Consider the following 18,519-nt stretch of genomic DNA (forward strand, 5'->3'; position numbering starts at 1 on the left):
ATAAATAAAAGGAAAACAAGGAAAGAAAAAGTGGGGACCACTAAGCACTGAGGATGGGGTGGAGGTTAAAGATAATCTAGGCATGGCCCAACACCTAAACAAATACTTGACTTCAGTTTTTAATAAGGGTAAGGAGGAGCTTAGGGATAATGGCAGGGTGGCTAATAGAAACAAGGTTATGGAAGTAGGAATTACCACATCTGAGATGGAAGTCAAACTCAAACAGCTTAATGGGATCATATCGGAATGACTGGATAATTTCCATCCAAGAATATTAAAGGAACTGGCACATGAAATTGCAAGCCCAGCAGCAAGAATCTGTAAACTAGGGGGGCATACCCTGTGACAGGAGAAGTGCTAATATAGAACCTGTTTTTAAGGGGGGGGGGAAATCTTGGAAACTATAACCCTGTAAATTTGATCTCAATTGTATGCAAGGTCTTAGAACAAATTTTGAAAGAGAAAGTAGTTAAGGACATAGCAGTAATTGGGATAAAATTCAGTAAAGTTTCACAAAAGGTAGATCGTGTCAGACCAACCTTATCTCTTTCTTTGAGAAGATAACTAATATTTTTAGACAAAGGAAATGCAGTAGATCTAATCTAACTGGATTTCAGTAAAGCATTTGATACAATTCCACATGGGAAATTATTAGTTACACTGGAAAAGCTGTAGATAATATGAGAATTGGATAAGGCAGTGGTTCCCAAACTTGTTCTGCCGCTTGTGCAAGGAAAGCCCCTGGCGGACCGGGCCGGTTTGTTTACCTGCCGCGTCTGCCGTTTCGACTGATCGCGGCTCCCAGTGGCCGCAGTTCGCTGCTCCAGGCCAATGGGAGCCGCTGGAAGCAGAGTGGGCTGAGGGATGTACTGGCTGCTGCTTCCAGCAGCTCCCATTGGCCTGGAGCAGCGAACTGCAGCCACTGGGAGCTGTGATTGGCTGAACCTGCGGACGCGGCAGGTAAACAAACCGGCCCGGCCTGCCAGGGACTTTCCCTGCACAAGCGGCGGAACAAGTTTGGGAACCACTGGGATAAGGATAAGGAACTGATTAAAGGAGAGATTACAGCAAGTCATACTGAAAAGTGAACTGTCAAGCTGGAGTGAGATTACTGGTGAAATTTTTCAGGGATCAGTCTTGGGACAATCTTAACTTTTTATTTTATTTTTTTATTTTATTTTATTTTATTCATGACCTTGGCACAAAAAGTGAGGGTGAGCTAATAAAATTTGCAGATGACACAAAGTTGGGAGGTATTGCCAATACAGAGGAGGATTGGCCTATCCTACAAGAAGATTTGGATGACCTTAAAAACTGGAGTAATAGAAATGGGATGAAATTTTAATAGTGCAGAGCTGGAAGTGACAGAAGAGGAGAGAGACCTGGTCAACTATGAGCCATCAATATGATCCAGCTTTGAAAAAGCCTAATGCAATACTAGAATGCATCAGGCAAGGTATTTCCAGTAGGGATAGGGAAGTGTTACTATCCTTATACAAGGCACTGGTGAGATCTCATCTGGAATACTGTGTGCAGTTCTTGCCTCCCATGTTTAAGAAAGGCGAATTCAAACTATCACAGGTACAGAGAAGGGCTACTAGGATGATCAAAGGAATGGAGAACCTACTTTACAAGAGGAGACTTAGAGCTTGGCTTGTGTAGCTTAACCAAATGAAGGCTGAGGGGAGATATGATTGCTTTCTATAAATACATCCAAGGAATAAACACCAGGGAGGCAGAGGAGTTATTTACAGTAAGGGCCAATGTTGGCACTAGAACAAATAGATATAAACTGGCCATCAACAAGTATAGGGTTGAAATTGGGCAAAAGTTTCTAACCATCGGAGGAGTGAATTCTGGAACAGCCTCCCAAGGAGAGCAGTGGGGGCAAAAAACATAACTGGTTTCAAGACTAAGCTTGATACGTTTATGGAGGGGATGGTATGATGAAGTTGCCTACAATGACCTAGCCCATCTATGGCTGATAGCAAATATCTCCAATGCCTGGAGATGGGACACTAGATGGGGAGAGCTCTGAGTTACTACAGTGAATTCGTTCCCAGGTGTCTGGCTCGTGGGTCTCACCGAAATGTTCAGGATCTAACTGATCACCATATTTGGGGTCGAGGGGAATTTTCCCCTAGGTCGGATTGTCATAGTACCTGGGGGGTTTTCACCTTCCTCTGTAGCAAGGGGAACAGCTGGTTTGAACTAGAGTAAATAATGGATTCTCTGTAACTTGAAGTCTTTAAATCGTGATTTGAGGGCTTCCATAACTCAGAGATTATGGGTCTGTTATAGGAGTGGGTGGGTGAGGTGGTTTGGCCTGCAATATGCAGGAGGTCAGACTAGATGATCATGATGTTCCAATGTGACTTTAAGTCTGAGTTGGTACTGTTCTTCCTTTCTGTAAAAAGCAACAGAGGGTCCTGTGGCACCTTTGAGACTAACAGAAGTATGGGGAGCATAAGCTTTCGTGGGTAAGAACCTCACTTCTTCAGATGCAAGAGAGTCTCGCATCTGAAGAAGTGAGGTTCTTGCCCACGAAAGCTTATGCTCCCCATACTTCTGTTAGTCTCAAAGGTGCCACAGGACCCTCTATTGCTTTTTACAGATTCAGACTAACACGGCTACCCCTCTGATACTTCTTCCTTTCTGTCCACCTGCTCTCCCTCTCCTTCTTCTTTCTCCAATTGTTTTTAAAAACCCTTATTGGGTAAATTTCTTTACCCTCTCCTACTCTCTCATGTTCGTGGGAGGGGTGGAACATAGTATGGTCACCCATGTGGCTAATGTGAATACCACTGGAAAAGGGAAATTAACAAGCTACTATCTCAACCTATTACCATGTAGCTAGCCACAGGAACAACTCCTCCTAGAAGCCACTATGTCAGTGGGAAGAGAAGCCAGATTGCTTTCAAATGGCTAACTGTTGCTTTACCAATAGCAGCAGGCTCATATTTAAAATGGAAGTTCTTTGGTCATTTCCCTTCCTGCAGTTATGTTCTCCTCTGCCTTGTTCCCCACCTGATCTCAGCCCAGGCTGAAAGAGAATCTGCAAGCATAGTTACCATGATTGAGAGTGTGAATGACCATTACAAATCAAACTGGCTAATTTGCATGTACAGTTACTATTGGTGCATGTGAAATCACGGTCTCCAATCGTGTATGAGAGCAGTTCTAAAATTTTGTGCCTAGAAGGTGCAGAATCTGAACCTAAACTTGTTTGGTGTTTAATTTAAAGGGCCAATTCAGGAGCCCAGATAATTGCATAATAAATTGCTACTTGCAACAGTCATCTCAAATCCAGTCTCTAGACTCATGTTTCTCTAGCCATTACTAGGTAAAGGCACTGCTCCAGTGTGTCTTAGTATGTTTTAATGTGGGTTGCCTAAAAGAGGAAAGACAACATACATTGTTTTCAAGCGTCCATAGATTGGCTATAGTATAAGTCATTATTGTATGCTTTGAGGAGAGGAGGCTGTACTGCTTCTCAGCCTATGGAAGTGTTGAAGTTGAACTTGGAGAAGGGGTGCAAGAAAAGTGTTCTGATCCTAAAATAACAGCTGAAAATGAACAGGCTGAATAACACCTCCTCCCCTCCCCCCGTTTTAGCCTGATATTCTGAGTTACTGACTCTAGGAAGGGCTTACTACTGGCTTTTCGTTTTTCTGATTTACAAGAATCGTGGTAGTTTTGTTTTCAGTGATTCTGTCTGTATTTGTGAAAATGGACCTTTTTGTTTAGCATATTTATCCCAAACTGTAGCCAGAGTAAAATAATTATTTGCTTTGTTAGCTCCATTCCAATAGATTACAACCTGTATAGAAAATTCTGGTCGCTTCAGGATTACTTTAGGAATCCTGTGCAGTGCTATGAGAAGATCTCGTGGAAGACATTTCTTAAGGTAATTTGTGTTCCTATATTAAACCTGTTCAGCAATTCACCTTTTGTTCCACAAGTGAAAGTATTGTTTCCAAAGATTAAACTGTTCATGATACTGGAAAGTAAGAATGCACGAGTTCATGCATTATACATCTTGTGCAAAGTTAGACATGCAGTTATTTGTTTGTACATACAGTAGGTCAGCTAACAAAGCTACATGTATATATGATTTCCTGACATTTATAGAAACGCTGATGTGTTCCAACAATATCAAAAGCCGTTTTTCTTTTGTTAATAGCAAAAACCAGAATTTGTTTTTTTCCTAAGTAAGAAAAAAAACATTTGCTTTAGGCTTAAATCTTGCAAATGAATCCAGGCAGATGTGCCTTTTTGGAGTCCTGTTGATTGCAGTGGGATTGTGTGCAAGATAATGTTCTGCTTAGGCAAGTCCCTTTGTAGAGTCAGGACTTTATGTGGTGACTTGAAGCTGCAATATACACATAGAAGCTCATCGTACCAGTTGGATAGTGAATAAGTGTTTCAGTTTTGTCAGCTATGTAGATATGAGGATGATTAGTAAATGTAATTACTAAACTGTTTCTGTAATAGACAATGGCTTATCACTCGTCTTAAAATTCTACCTTTCCTTATTCAGTAGAGGGAAACCTATCTTATTTCAAACCACTTGCTATATGTGTTACTGCTAAAATGCCTGATCTCATGAACAGATATTATTGTTAAAGTTACATCTTGGTTAAGGTTTTAAAACATTTTTCACTTTTTAAAATCTGTTTTTAAAAAAAAAAAAAGTATTGCTTTGGGGTACCGAGAATGGCCGGACTTAAACAAGACAAAGTTTTGGAAATTCTCACAAGGGTTCTCCATGAAAATGAATTGTCATTAGCATAATTTTTTAAAGTAAATTTTAAACTAATTCTAAAAGTAGAGACTTAAGTTTAGCTATTAATGCAAATGGAAATGCGATGGTGCCTGAGTCTAGCACTAAAACCATTATGGAGAAAGCACTTACACATTAGTGCTTTCCTGTTTAATCAATCAGTGTGTCTATCTTAAAAATAGAGCGTTCAAATCACTTTCACTTTATAGATTAAATTGTCAAATGTACTCTGTGCATTAGTTCCTATGGAAATCTAAGTGCTTCAGAAGTATTGAAGTTTTGAAACAAGTGCTTTCTGGGAAGTGAGTAGCCCAAAATGGTGAGACAAATTGTAGGGTAGTGAAAATTTCATGTGGCTTTTTTCAAGATTTAAGTGTTTGTCAGTTTCCCTGAAATTTTCATGTTCACACACCCTCCTTTTGTATAACTGTGAGAGACTTTTCAGGCTAAAGTTGTTTTGTGTGTGAGAAAATGTTAGAAAATGGGGCAGGGAGACAGGGACAATATAGGGCTTAGAACCGAACTTATCTTGCAACTTTAACTGTAGGGAGCCATAGCTTCAATAATATCAGTCAGCTTCCTTTTTTGCACATTATAAATTATTTAATTTTTCAGTAATTTCCACTTAACGCTTGAAGGGCAACAGATTCATACCTCGTTTTGAATTATTCAAGAAGCTAACAGTCAAATTTTCCTGTGCAAAATTCATTCTTCGTCAGACTTTTAAGTGGATAATGTTTGTGTTTTGGCTAACACTCCACACAGATGTTCCTACTGATGGTGAATAGCAAACTTATAAATTATATTTACTAGCTCAGAACCTTCTAGGGTTGGTCCTGTTTTTCTAATAAAAAATGCATAGCTGGTATTTTCATATATTTTCATATATTCATATATTCATACCATTTGCTTTACAGTACTCGGAAGAAGTTTTGGCTGTTTTTAAAAGCTACAAATTGGATGACACGCAGGCCTCCAGAAAAAAGTTGGAAGAGCTAAAAACAGGGGGAGAACATGTCTACTTTGCAAAGTTCTTAACTAGTGAAAAGGTATTGTACCTGACTTCTGTTTTTGTATAAAGAAGGAAAAGCTTGGATCACGATAAAAGTTAGTACAATTGCATTTGTACTATCTGACCTATATTGTTCCATAATGTTACAATTTAGAAGGAAAAAGAGCAAAAGTAAATATTTACAATCTGCATTATTTCTTATCACATACAACTGATCTTTTAACACTTAAAATGAGCATACAGTTGTGTTTTACCTGCACTTTCTGCTTTATTGTATTGTAATTTTTGAGGAAATTATTGCAAATCTTTTTTAGTGTTGTAGTAATGTGCATAGAATGCAAAGAATTATGTACTTTATGGAAATTGCATGATTTTAAGTTGATAAATATCTACCCTGTGAAATAATATACATAATTTAACTCTGAAATAATTCATATGGTACCAAAGTTACCTTTTATTTTGTTTTGAGCTGCTGCTTCTTTTTTTTTTTTTTTTTTTTTTTTTTTCTCCTTGTTTCCCTAGCCATCTTGTATAAGGAGCATGAAACTTTTTCATTGTTTTTAGTTTAAACAATGAAAAGTGTGGTGCAGATAATAGTGTTGCCAATACCCTTTCACAGAGCTCAAGTATAGTTAGTGTAACACATCATAGCCCCTTTTGCACAGTAAAGAGAACTGTCAAAGTTTATTCTTTTCCTTAACTTGTCATGTAGCAGTAATACCATTTGGGAGCCAAGCACTAGGCCACCTCTATAGGAAGTTTTGCTGGGAGAAATTGAATCTGGTCGTAAAAACTAGATCTTTTTTGTAAGATCTGTGCTGTAACACAAATGTTGCATTGGAAAGAAGTGTTGAGAGCCCTTTTTTATTAATTTTAAACTTTTAATTATGCAATGCAATACCTTTTCAGGGTTGCAAATGTATGCTGGTAAAGGTAAAATAGTTTTACATCTGTGAGCGCATTTGTGGTGGTTGTCCAAATTCTTGCACACTTAGAAGTGAGTGATGCCTCAGGTAGAACACTGTAAAACTGGGCTACATAACAGCATAAACTATTCGTAATGGATTCAAGGAACCATGAGTTGCCCATATACATCATTCTTTATGCTTTTATCTTTTCTTAACAGATGTCCCATTAATATATCACCCAAGACATCAAAGTTGGTGTCTTAGTAGAGAAGGCATTCTAATAAAAGTGGGGCAGAATGATACATAATATATTTGAAGATCATTAACATGAGTTGCCACATATGGACAATCTCCACTACAGATTTCACTGTAATTTGAATAACTTCAGATTTATGTAGGCTAAGTTGAGACTGCTCCTATCAAAAAATACATGCAGGCTTTCCATTTGAAAGTTTGAAGATGATCTGCAAATATATTGGATCAGATGAATCCTGTATAGTTGGTGTGGGTTTTTTTTAACCCAGCTCTTTTTTTTTTTTTTTTTTTTTTTAAGCTAATGGATTTACAGCTGAGTGATAGTAACTTCCGCCGTCACATCTTGCTGCAGTATCTAATACTATTTCAGTATCTAAAGGGACAGGTCAAATTTAAAAGGTAAGTTGGGAATGTTTGTCTTATTGGGGGAGATTGGATTTATAAGCAGACTAAAGCACTTTTAAAAGAGACCAAATTTGCTGTCCTTTAATGGAAAATCGTCTCTAAAACTTAGGAAGAGATCTGACGGTGGGATTTGAGCTGGCTGAGAGATCTGACAGTGAGGAACATGTGGTTGAAGGATCTAGCCCTTTGTTTGCTAAAGGTTTTTTTTTCTGTGTCCAAAATACCAGCAGCAGTGATTATGGTTGTTATTTTTTATAATCCTAAAGTGACATAACAGTTTTCTTTGTTGCCAAACACTCTAATTTTGCTGTCTTAGAGAACTACTTTCTACATTTAAATTTTTTTTGCAATTTCCAGACTTACCCCACTTATTACATTTAGATCATTCATTTCTTGTGCTGTGTACATATGACTTGCTTACTGCCTTTATTATAATTAAGGTTAAGATTTTGGCATGAGGCTTTTTATTTAAATTCACTGGCAGGACATGGGCAATAAACCATAAATCATGGAAGTCAGAGCTCCGCCAGTTGTGGGGGGCTGAAACAGAATTCAGACTGCATGACCTCTGTGACCAAATTGTATCCTTAATTATAATTAATCATACTTATTTCTTATTATGGTGCTTCTAGTTAGCGCATCTCCAAGCACTTTATAAAGGAGGTCAGTATTATCTCCATTTGATAGAGAGGAGGAAGTGACTTGCCCAAGCTCTCCCAGCAGGGCAGTGACATAGGCAGGAATAGAATGCAGGTCTCCCAAGTCCCACCCCAGTGTCCTATCCACTGGGCAAAACTGCCCTACAATCCAATTCAGACACAAACACTGACTTTATTCTTCTATCTACATAAGTATTCATTTATTAGGCTAGTGTAGGCCAACCTGGAATAAAATAGGAATGTGACAACATAAAATTTCATATAGATATTGCAAGATAATATTGATTTTTCTAAAAAAAAGTTAACAAATATCACATTCTTCTAACTAGAGGGCTCCTTGCAGAAGTCTTTTTGCCATAAATTGACTACCAATAACCATGGTTATATTTACTGTTGAACGTTGCTGGTGCCTCACAAAAAAGATGAAATTTTACATATTGTGTTGCTACTGAATGGTTTGATTCAGGCTTTATATTCCCAGGGATCCTCTTTACAAATGGACCTTTTTTCTTTCACCAGTGAAAAATCAAAAATAGAATTTAAACTTCATTTTCAGTTTGTAAAAATTACTCCTCTTTTGTAAATCTCAAGTCACAGATCTTGTCAATATTTCACTTCTCCTTCTCTCCCTCCCCTTCCCCTCTTACCTGCCACTCGTGTTGAGATTCCAGATGCATAAAGAAAGCAATGTCCTTTGTTTCATGAAAGCTACAGAACAGTCTGAAGTTATTGTTTGAGATGAACGTGGGTTTTTTACTGTAGTTCATTGCTTACTGTGTCTAGATTAATTGGTTCATTTCAAACACTGCTGGCTTACTACATAACCTCTTCCTCACCTATAGAAAATTTTAATATTCAGATTACAAATTTGAATGTACAGCATCTCATGTGTCAGCCTGTTTTTACTCAGTGCTTTTTTTTTCTGCCCTCTGCCCCCTCCCCCTCCCAGTTCAAACTACGTTCTAACTGATGAACAGTCCCTCTGGATTGAAGATACTACAAAATTGGTTTACCAGGTCAGTACAGTAGAGAACAAACAATGCAAGCTCTAAATCTCTTCTTGTAACTCATAAAAGGAACTCTGAATTTGCTGTTTTGTATTCAGGGCCGCCCGTGGGAAGGTTGGCAAGTGGGGCAATTTGCCCCACTGGCCCTGGGCCCCCCAGGGGCCCCCACGAGAATATAATATTCTATGGTATTGCAGCTTTTTTTTATGGAAGGGGGCCCTCAAAATTGCTTTGCCCCAGGCCCCCTGAATCCTCTGGGCAGCCCTGTTTGTATTATCAGATTTTAATAATTCAACACAGCTATACTATGGAAATTTAGCTATGTTGTCTTCCTAAATGTGAAAGAACACTAGAAATCTTGGGAAAATACCAAAAAGGCAGATAAATGGCATTTCTTATCCATGAAGTGGTTACCACAGTTTTTACCTTCTTTCAAATGTTCTGCTACATATTCTATTACCAAAAGTTAATACTAGTCATATGACTTCTTCCAATTGCAGCTTCTTTCAGAAAACCCCCCAGATGGGGAAAGATTCTCAAAAATGGTAGAGGTAAGTATTTAAAAAAATAAATAAAAATAAAAATTACAATTTAGTATATATCTGTCTAAACAGAATCAAAGTAGGCTCTAAAACGAATGCCATTGACTTGATATCTATCTAGTCAGTTTTTAAGGCATGAGGTAAAAGTTTCAGGTGCCATAAGCAACTCCAATTCGCCCGTCAATATTTTTTTATGCAGCCACATTTTCATATTTCTTTAAAATGCTTTTCTCTCCCCTGTTGCTGTGGGGGAAAAAATGCATGCACGAACATACACTTATATAAAATAAATAAAGGGAGATTGGTTATACAAGAGAAATGGTGTAACTGATTCCTTAGTGCATTTTACAGCACTTTGTGGGCAAACATACTGAAAAACTGACTTTTTCCCCTCCAATCTTTTGTTTTGCATTCTCGGGGGGTTTCTAATAGTAGTGAGTTGTTAAAAAATGCAGGCACTGTTTTGGAAGGTGACTGTGCCCTTTAATGATGTTAGGTGTCTATTTATTTATTTTTCAGCATATATTAAACACTGAAGAAAACTGGAACACCTGGAAAAATGAAGGCTGCCCAAGTTTTGTGAAAGAAAGGTAAATGTACTAGTAAAATAGTAAATTCCCTTTTATAATTATCTTGAAATCACCATTCCACTCAAGTATGCTACCTACGTTTATGCATTTAGTGACTTAGCAGGTAACTTTGCTAAACAGAATAGTTGGGTATCACACCTGAGAGTATGTCTATGCTGCAGTTGGAGTTGTGATTTGCAGCTGGAGTAGGCATTCCTATGCTAGTTTTATTGTAGCTAGCGTGGCTAAAAGTAGCAGTGAATATGGGGCAGCACAGACCATGGCACGGGCTAGTGGTATGAGTACATACCCAAGGTTCTGTGCGGGCTTGTGCAGCCCATGCTGGAGCTCGTGTCTTCTCTACTATGTTTAGTCATGTTAGCTAAATTAAAGCTGGTGCGGGTGTGCCCTCTTCAACTGAAAGTGTGATTGCAGTTCAAGTGTAGACATACCGTGTGTGTGTCTGTGTGGTTAGCATTTAGGTCTCGGGGGTAAAAATCTTAGGGACCCATCGTGCTCCTGTGCTCCCAAGTACATAGGGGATTCTGCACATGTGGATTTTCCTCTCCTGTGCAGAAGGAGGAAGCTCAACTGCCTCCATGGCAGCGTGTTTTTCCCCTGGACACTACTAAGGACTCTGTGATGGGAGACTTGTGGAGTGTCATGTTCTTCCCCATCTCCTGCACTTAGCAGAGCTCAGAATGAAAAAGTAAGATAGTATTTCAGCTTGACCTTTCCCGTATGCCCACATCTTGTGGTGTGGATTCCCAGTAATAGGGTCTCTGGCAGTTTGGCTGTAGTGAACATAAAACCTGAGGATCTCTTTGCTGGAGTGAGACCTAGGACTTTTATCCATTCAAGCATGATTACATAATATCCTCAGGCAGCTGCGCAGTGATGATCAGTGAGTGACCTGAAAGAAAACGTAGTTTGTTGCTGCGGAGATGTAGGTAGAAGGGGGGACACATCAGGGCCCAAATGGGGCTCTGAGTGATCGCTATGTCCCACCACCCAACACAGATGTAATGAGGTTAAGTGGTGTCCGTATAAAGAAATTAAAACTGATTATTCCTCAAGATAGCCATAAGTCATTAAAAGCCTATAAATGCAGCACAGACAGAATAGGAAAAGAAAAATTAAATATCAGCATTGAATAAGGACAAATTGTATTGCAAACAAGCACAAGTACAGGTATTGTTATACATTGGCTACTTATTACTATAAAAGCATGTTTTTAACATTGCCAGTTTTTACTGATGACAGGCACGAGTACATGCAAAGCTATTATTACTTATTAACTATTAACCTTACAAGTTTTATTCCGGCCCTTAATAATTTATAGTATCTTTGTTTATACTTATGATTAAAAACTTTCTCTTATTTCTAAACTTAACACTAGTATTAAACTTTTACTATTTTTAATACTGCAGCACTAATATAATCTGAGATCAAATTATCCTGACACTATCATTTTTTAATACTATAGTGTCAGTACAACTTGAGATCAAAACAGCTCGAGCAACCCAGACTTCTTTACTCATTACCTTATTCTGCATGCAACTAGACTTTTTCTTTTTAAAACCTTACCCTACCGAGAATGTTACCTTCTAGTCGACCGCTCTTTGCATTGGCCAGGTGCAGATAGTCGGTGCAGTTCAGGTTTCCTCAGTTCAGGGGGTGCGGGTCAGATCAATCAAAGAGAATAACTTCTTAGACCAAGACACACACCTGAGGTTCTACACATTTAATCTCATCTGCCCGCTGTGTTTTGAAGCAGGTCAACCAATCAGGTTAGGCCAAATTTAGTGTTGTCGCTTTGGCTGTATAATTCATGCTTGCTTATTTTTTTTGTAGCCAATTATTATTTTAATTTTCTTATTTTTATATAGCCCACTGTCTTGACTGTATCTTTCTAGGTAACTTACCTCTAAATGGGCTATTGGCTTGATTGTGGGTAAGGTTATCTTGATGACCTATGCCTAAAGGCCTAGCCCATCAAACCCATATAGGAATCAGTTCTTTGGCTGCAGCGTCTCTTAAGCACAAATTTCAAAGGTGGTTTCAATAAGCCATACCCGGGGGCATGACCTATTATACCATATAGGAGTCAGCATAAAATGTTGTCTGGCTGTAGGTGTCTTTTGACCACAAGTTGCAGCTTAATTTTGCAAAGCTCATTATATAAAGCTTCTGGAAATTTTAGGCCTAACACTGGCAATACTGTTGTTCATCTTAAGCTTGACAACACTCTTGCTCAAATTAATCACAGTTGCATACAGCCAGTATAGGTCCCCATGCAGTTAGATATAGGCCATGTTAAAAAGTGACTAACTGGCATCTTCAGTGGTGAGAACAGCTGGGTCACCATCTGATATGCTGAGGAGGGAATTTGGTAGAGCCTTCTCTTTGATTCCACCCATTTGCAGAGATGGTAGAAGAGGTGAGGGAAGGGAGGAATTTCTAACAAACCACAAAGCTACAAATAATTATAACAAGTCAAATTTTATAACTCCTGAATGTCCTACCTACTTCTCCAGATCCCTGCCAGAGTTTTTGAGTTTGGGTAAATCTCACCCTGGCTGTCTCAATGGTCTGGGAGTTCCATTCCTTTCTTCCATGGCTTCAGGGGCATTGTGGAGAGGGAACCTGCATCCCCTAGAGATTGTATGCAGATGACACATACAGTAGGGTAGATCACACATAATATGGACTGCTGGAATAAATGGGAATTATTTCTTGTTGGCAAATTCTGAGATGGCAGTTATCTCATGAATTTGAGGTGTAATATAGTATCTGACAGGTCCCGAAAAATCCTAATTGCTAATCTTTCCTGTGGAAAGTTTGCATTGAGATTCAGTTAGAAACTATTGTCCTCATTTTGGATCTCCAAATACTGTAATTTTGACATTGAAAAAAGTGTTGTTGTTTTTTATTTTTTACTTAGACCATCAGATTCCAAGCCAACAAGACTTGTGAGAAAGAGGCCAGCTCCAGAGGATTTCCTAGGGAAAGGACCAAACAAAAAAATTCTCATGGGGAAGTACGTTAATTTTTCTTTGCTCTGGTTCATTGTTTGTATTGATGACTTGGTGGTGATAAGAAAAGTATGAAATTTTGAGAATGAGCTAACTACTGAAATATCTCTTCAGAGTACAGCAGTGTCTTCTAATTCCTTATTTCATGCCTCCTTTCAATCAGCCCCCCCTTTGAAACTGCTCATGTTCACCATTTCTCTCTCTCTCCCCCCATATCTTTGACCCTTTTTCTAGGCTACTTGTTGAATCACCTTTCCCTCTTCTGCCTTACATCTTTTCTTAAGATATGCTTTTGTAGAAAAGCCTATGCACACTGATCTTTGCAACACTCCAAGAATCCTTCCCCCCCCCCCCCCCCCCCTTGTGTATCTGTTATGTACCAGTGCGTTGTCTATGTTGTTTTTTCCATGACTGAATTAAATTATAAACATTTTGGGGCACTGGCTCTTTGTCAGTGCATCCCCAAACATTGGTGATGTCACATAATAAGTAAAGGCAACAAGCAGAACATCACAACCATATGATGTACGGATTACATTTAACTGTTCTTGGGTGGAGGAGCAAGAAATTCTTTTTTCTTCTCCTTTCCATTGTAGCTGTTCACCTAACCTCCAAGCTGGGAGAGGCAAGGTTCAATCTTCTGTTGAACTCCAAACCCCTCCTGTTGGTTGATTGTCAGAAAGTCCTTTCTGAGCTAGAAAGTGTTACTTTGCTCCATCACAAACACAACAGGGCCAACCTTTTCTAACTTGGGAAGTAAAAATCTTTATTCTCTTTCTGATCCCAAATCCCCAGGGCAGCATGTTGCACATATGTTAGGAATGTAACTATCCTGATGGCCAGCGAAGACCACAAAGTCCATCAGTCATTGCAATTATTAACCCAGAACATATCAATTCTATGTACATCTCATAACTGACAGGATTTGTTATAAGGGTCTTTTAGATGAGCAATATGGTAGGAATATTTCTTGTACCTTTTCTTTTAGTGAATGATTAATGTGCAGTTTTAACACACAATTTTGTATTCCTCTTTGCAGTGAGGAGCTAACTCGGCTTTGGAATTTATGTCCGGACAACATGGAAGCTTGTAAATCTGAGACTAGGTAAGTAGGAAAAGTACTTCATTACCTACAAGCTAACTTCCTGCACTGTGACTATACAAGATTTAAAATAATCAAAGAAACTGTCCAACAGTTTATTTATACCGTCAACAATTCTGTTCACCTTTTTTTAAAGTAAAATTCTGACTAAAGGCCACAGTCTGCAGCCCTCACTCTCATTGAATAGTGTATGCTCATGCAAGTAATCCCATTGCTCTTAGTAATTCTGGGAACAGTGGTTGCCACTCATAGCAGGCAAGGGTTGCAGAATCTGGTTTGAAATGTTTAAGCTGTATTAAAAGTGTAATGCTTGAGGGAAATAAAATGAGATGGTGGGGATTTGCTAGCATGTATGTTTGTAGCATTACTTGAGGTGAAGCTGGCTACTATTTCTGGTGCTAGGAATAGATCTGTTGCCAGTGATTTCTCTGTGATTTAACACTACCGCTGTGCTAAGGTAATGACTGTAAAATGCACTCTTCAGTTACTCCTTAAAATTGTGCCACTGTCAAGGCCCTGCATACTGTGCAATTATAAGGCTCTACACTTGACCACATAATTGTCTTTGCTAACATTGCTACATTAATCTATTTTTGTGCCGCATCAATGGTTGGCCAGGGAGCATGGAGATTGGATAGGGCAGTAGAGTGGTAGGCAGTGGTTGAGGGGGCCAAAACAAACACAGGGAAAGATGCTTGTGCTGCTCCACTGGAACTTTACGGAGTCTCTGCTTTCACAGATTGTAGTAGTTCTGCACAAGAGGTGCTTTCTTCAGCTGTGAGGCTTTTAACATGTGCTGGAGGGAGCCTCAGAATCTCTGCCAGGGTGGAGCCCCGATAGCTTGGCTGGGAAGGCTGAAGTGGATTAGCCTTCTGTGTACCAGAAAAGTGCTGCAGATAGAGGGGTGCTTAAAAAACCCAACCTCTTACTCCACATGCATCAGCACATTGACCTTCCCCCTCTCCCCCCCCCCCCCCCCCCCAACCTGAAACAATAAGCCATTTAGCATTTATTTTATCATGATGGGAGTGGTTGAGAAGGATGATTGAATGGTTAAGGCACTGGATTGAGACTCTGGGCATGTCACTTCATCTCTGTGCCTTAGATGTCCATCTGTACAATGGAATAATATTTCTTTTCTCACACCAGTGTTCTGTCTATATTGGTAAACTCTGTTGGGTGGAGACTAGCTTTGACTTTGTTTGTACAGTGCCTGGCACAATGGGGCCCAATCTCAGTTGGGACAAAACCCACTTTTTGAAACAAAATCAAAGTCAGTTTATCTAGATGTCTTCATGACCCAGTACTACAGTGTGTCCTCCCTGCTTCCTTGTTGCTCCATGATATCCACCTCTTCAGGCAAACGTGATATCTCTCTTGAATGGATCTTGGATCAGGTGCATGTAGATGAGGACTTGATGCCTGATGAATCTCTCTTCTGCTGTATTTGTGATGCAAGATAATGCACATATCACAATACCCTATAGTTGTAAAGAACATAGTTTAGCTCCTGTTTCAGAGACTAACTTGATGGTTGTGCATATTCTTAAATGCATCAGATACTTAAGTTACTCCTGGGGGGATTCTGTGCCAACAGATTCAAAATTCTGTGCCAAAAAATTCATAATTTTGCAAAATTCTGCGTATTTTATTTGTCAAAATAATGCAGTATAATCACACCAGTTTCAATTATTTTGGTAATTTATTCAAACTACAATACAGAAAAAAGTCACTAACTATTCAGTGTTTTCCTAAACACTTGGAAGTTAAGTTACAAACATTTGGTAATTAATACCTTGCATTCCAGTTATCCTGGATTTTCATTTAAATTGCGTTATAGAACACCAAACAGTTCCAATTCTCCCCCCCCCCCCCCCAAAAAAAAAAAAATAGAATGTCATTCTAAATTGCTCAGACTTTCACACATGAAAGTCCTACAGTTTTTTACTAATCATTGTCCTGGGCCTGGCAGGGTACTTTGGGGAGTGCTTGGTTCTGATTATCCTGACATTTTATTGACTGCTTAGTAAATGTTTTATTTGCCCTCAAAGTGTTTTACTTACCCATAAATAAATAAATAAATCCTGAGATGTAATCTAACGCTATTGTGACACTGGCACAGGAAAAAAGTGAGAACACATAGATCTTCCTAACTGAGGAGTCCCTTACTGTCATTTATAATAAGGCTCATTTACATCACTCTAGCAATGTAGGGGCCTTACAACTTTCACAGGTTTTATGCTCCTGGGGGAATTGATTGAAAATGGGAACAGTTAACTAACAATTGGAACATTAACAATGTTACTACACAGTCAGGCTGCTACGTTTCTGCCTCTAGCCTGCCTCTTGTATAATAAAAAGCCCTACCCTTCCACGCCAGGGAGCTGCAGTCCCAAGAGAGAGGGACAGAGTCTGGGTTTTTTTGTTTTTTTTTTTTGTTTTTTTTCTCTCTCTCTCTCTCTCGTTGGCATGCACATATGCCCAGCCCCGTTCTCCTTCTCTCTCTCCCCGACAGTTATCAACCACACAGGCATGCACGCCCAGCCCCCATCTCTGAGGCTGCTGCAAGCACGCTGGAACAGATGTGCTGCTAAATAATAAAAATATAATAATAATAAATGAATGGAGATATCCCATCTCCTAGAACTGGAAGGGACCTTGCAAGGTCATCGAGTCCAGCCCCCTGCCTTCACTAACAGAACCAAGGACTGATTTTGCCCCAGATCCCTAAGTGACCCCCTCAAGGATTAAACTCTCAACCCTGGGGTTAGCAGGCCAATGCTCAAACCACCGAGCTATCCCTCCCCCCGAGGCATGTCCCCCAGCAGATGTTTTGGGGGGAGGAAGTTCTGCACGGGGGGCACAGAAGAATGTGCATCATACTCTGTCAGGAGTATTAAGTGCAGATTTGAATATCCAGTAGAAGCAGCTGCTACCTATTGCAAGAACAGGAACAGTGCAGCTAACCAAAAGGTGTATGAGAACTACAAATCCTGACTTACAAATAAAGCCAAGTAACTTTGCAATCCCCTAAGTGTTCAGGAGTATGTTGATTTCTTTTTAATTTAAATGTACAGTAATTATCTCATGTGCCACACTGCAAGTGGAGGAAAAACAAGCAAAACCACACTTACTGAAATGTTCAGTCAGGAGTGTGATCCATTTTTCCTCTAAAATCAGTGGCCAGAAATAAACTGAACGGAAGGGAAATATGCAGCCCGTATCAAACACTGTGATGTTCTGTGATTAGCAGATGAGGTAGTAAGGACCTGTGCTTTCCCTACTCAGTTTCACCCACGTTGCACAAAACTAACAACCTTTGTTGACTCCTACATCTGCCTGGCCCTTCCTGAGATGATCAGCCATGCTTCCACTCTCTCTCTTCTTCATACCTCTCTTTAAAACCCACTTCTCCCATGCAATCTGTGCATCCTAATCTGCCCCTCATAATACTTGTAATTTAATAATCAGTATGTTTACAAAATCTTGAAGACTCATGCATATTAGTAATCAGAGTGACCATGTAATCTTATTACTGTATCTCTTGCCCTCCCACCCAATATGTACTAGATCTCCTTATGTCATATGTTAATTTAGAGTTTGGTTCAGCAGAACACTTAACCACATGAGTATTCCCATCCCTGTATAGTAATGCATTGAAGCATGTGCTTAAGTCCCATTTGAAGTCAGTGCGTTGCTGAATCAGGGCCTAGACTGTAAGCTCTTCAGGGCAGGGATTCTGTCATTATTGTCTTGTATGGTGCTGAACTGATGATAGATCACGTTACACCTCTGTTGCATTTTAGTGATGGAGCAGTAGTTCATGTCTTAGCAACATTAGCAATGCATAGATAAACTTGAGATCTGTCACTTCAGTGCAGTGTCCAAATCAGGACATCTATTGCTGCCTCATAAGGAAGACTGAAGCGTGCGTGAATTAATTGGAGGGATAAACAGAGATTAGTCAGAATGAAAATGTGAAGAGTATCAAACTCTGATGTATTTCATAGGGAATATATGCCGACACTGGAGGAGTTCTTCGAAGAGGCTATTGAGCAGGCAGATCCTGAAAACATGGTTGAAAATGAGTATAAGTGAGTAAATTTTATTTTATTCTTAATTTGTGTCCCTCTTTTTAATGTTTCTTGGGTCATTGAAGTAAAGAATCTGTTCTCTGGACTATTGATATCTCCACAGGTCTGAACTTCTGTCCTGAAGTCTAGTAAGCTTGGACAGCATGAC

The 18,519-nt window shown here is 39.4% G+C and overlaps 1 protein-coding gene across 1 annotated transcript in view; it reads left to right on the plus strand.

Annotated features, from left to right (window-relative positions):
- THOC1 (THO complex 1) overlaps positions 1–18,519 on the plus strand; it is a 34,293-nt gene that overhangs the window by 10,714 nt on the left and 5,060 nt on the right. The window contains exons 10-18 of the mRNA XM_034762736.1: positions 3,799–3,907; positions 5,701–5,832; positions 7,257–7,357; positions 8,972–9,038; positions 9,530–9,580; positions 10,091–10,161; positions 13,085–13,180; positions 14,215–14,280; positions 18,288–18,371. Coding sequence (XP_034618627.1) covers positions 3,799–3,907; positions 5,701–5,832; positions 7,257–7,357; positions 8,972–9,038; positions 9,530–9,580; positions 10,091–10,161; positions 13,085–13,180; positions 14,215–14,280; positions 18,288–18,371 — 777 coding nt within the window. The remainder of the gene's footprint in view (positions 1–3,798; positions 3,908–5,700; positions 5,833–7,256; positions 7,358–8,971; positions 9,039–9,529; positions 9,581–10,090; positions 10,162–13,084; positions 13,181–14,214; positions 14,281–18,287; positions 18,372–18,519) is intronic.

Source organism: Trachemys scripta, chromosome 2 (assembly GCF_013100865.1).
Source record: "Trachemys scripta elegans isolate TJP31775 chromosome 2, CAS_Tse_1.0, whole genome shotgun sequence".
In the NCBI taxonomy this organism is placed as follows: domain Eukaryota; kingdom Metazoa; phylum Chordata; order Testudines; family Emydidae; genus Trachemys; species Trachemys scripta.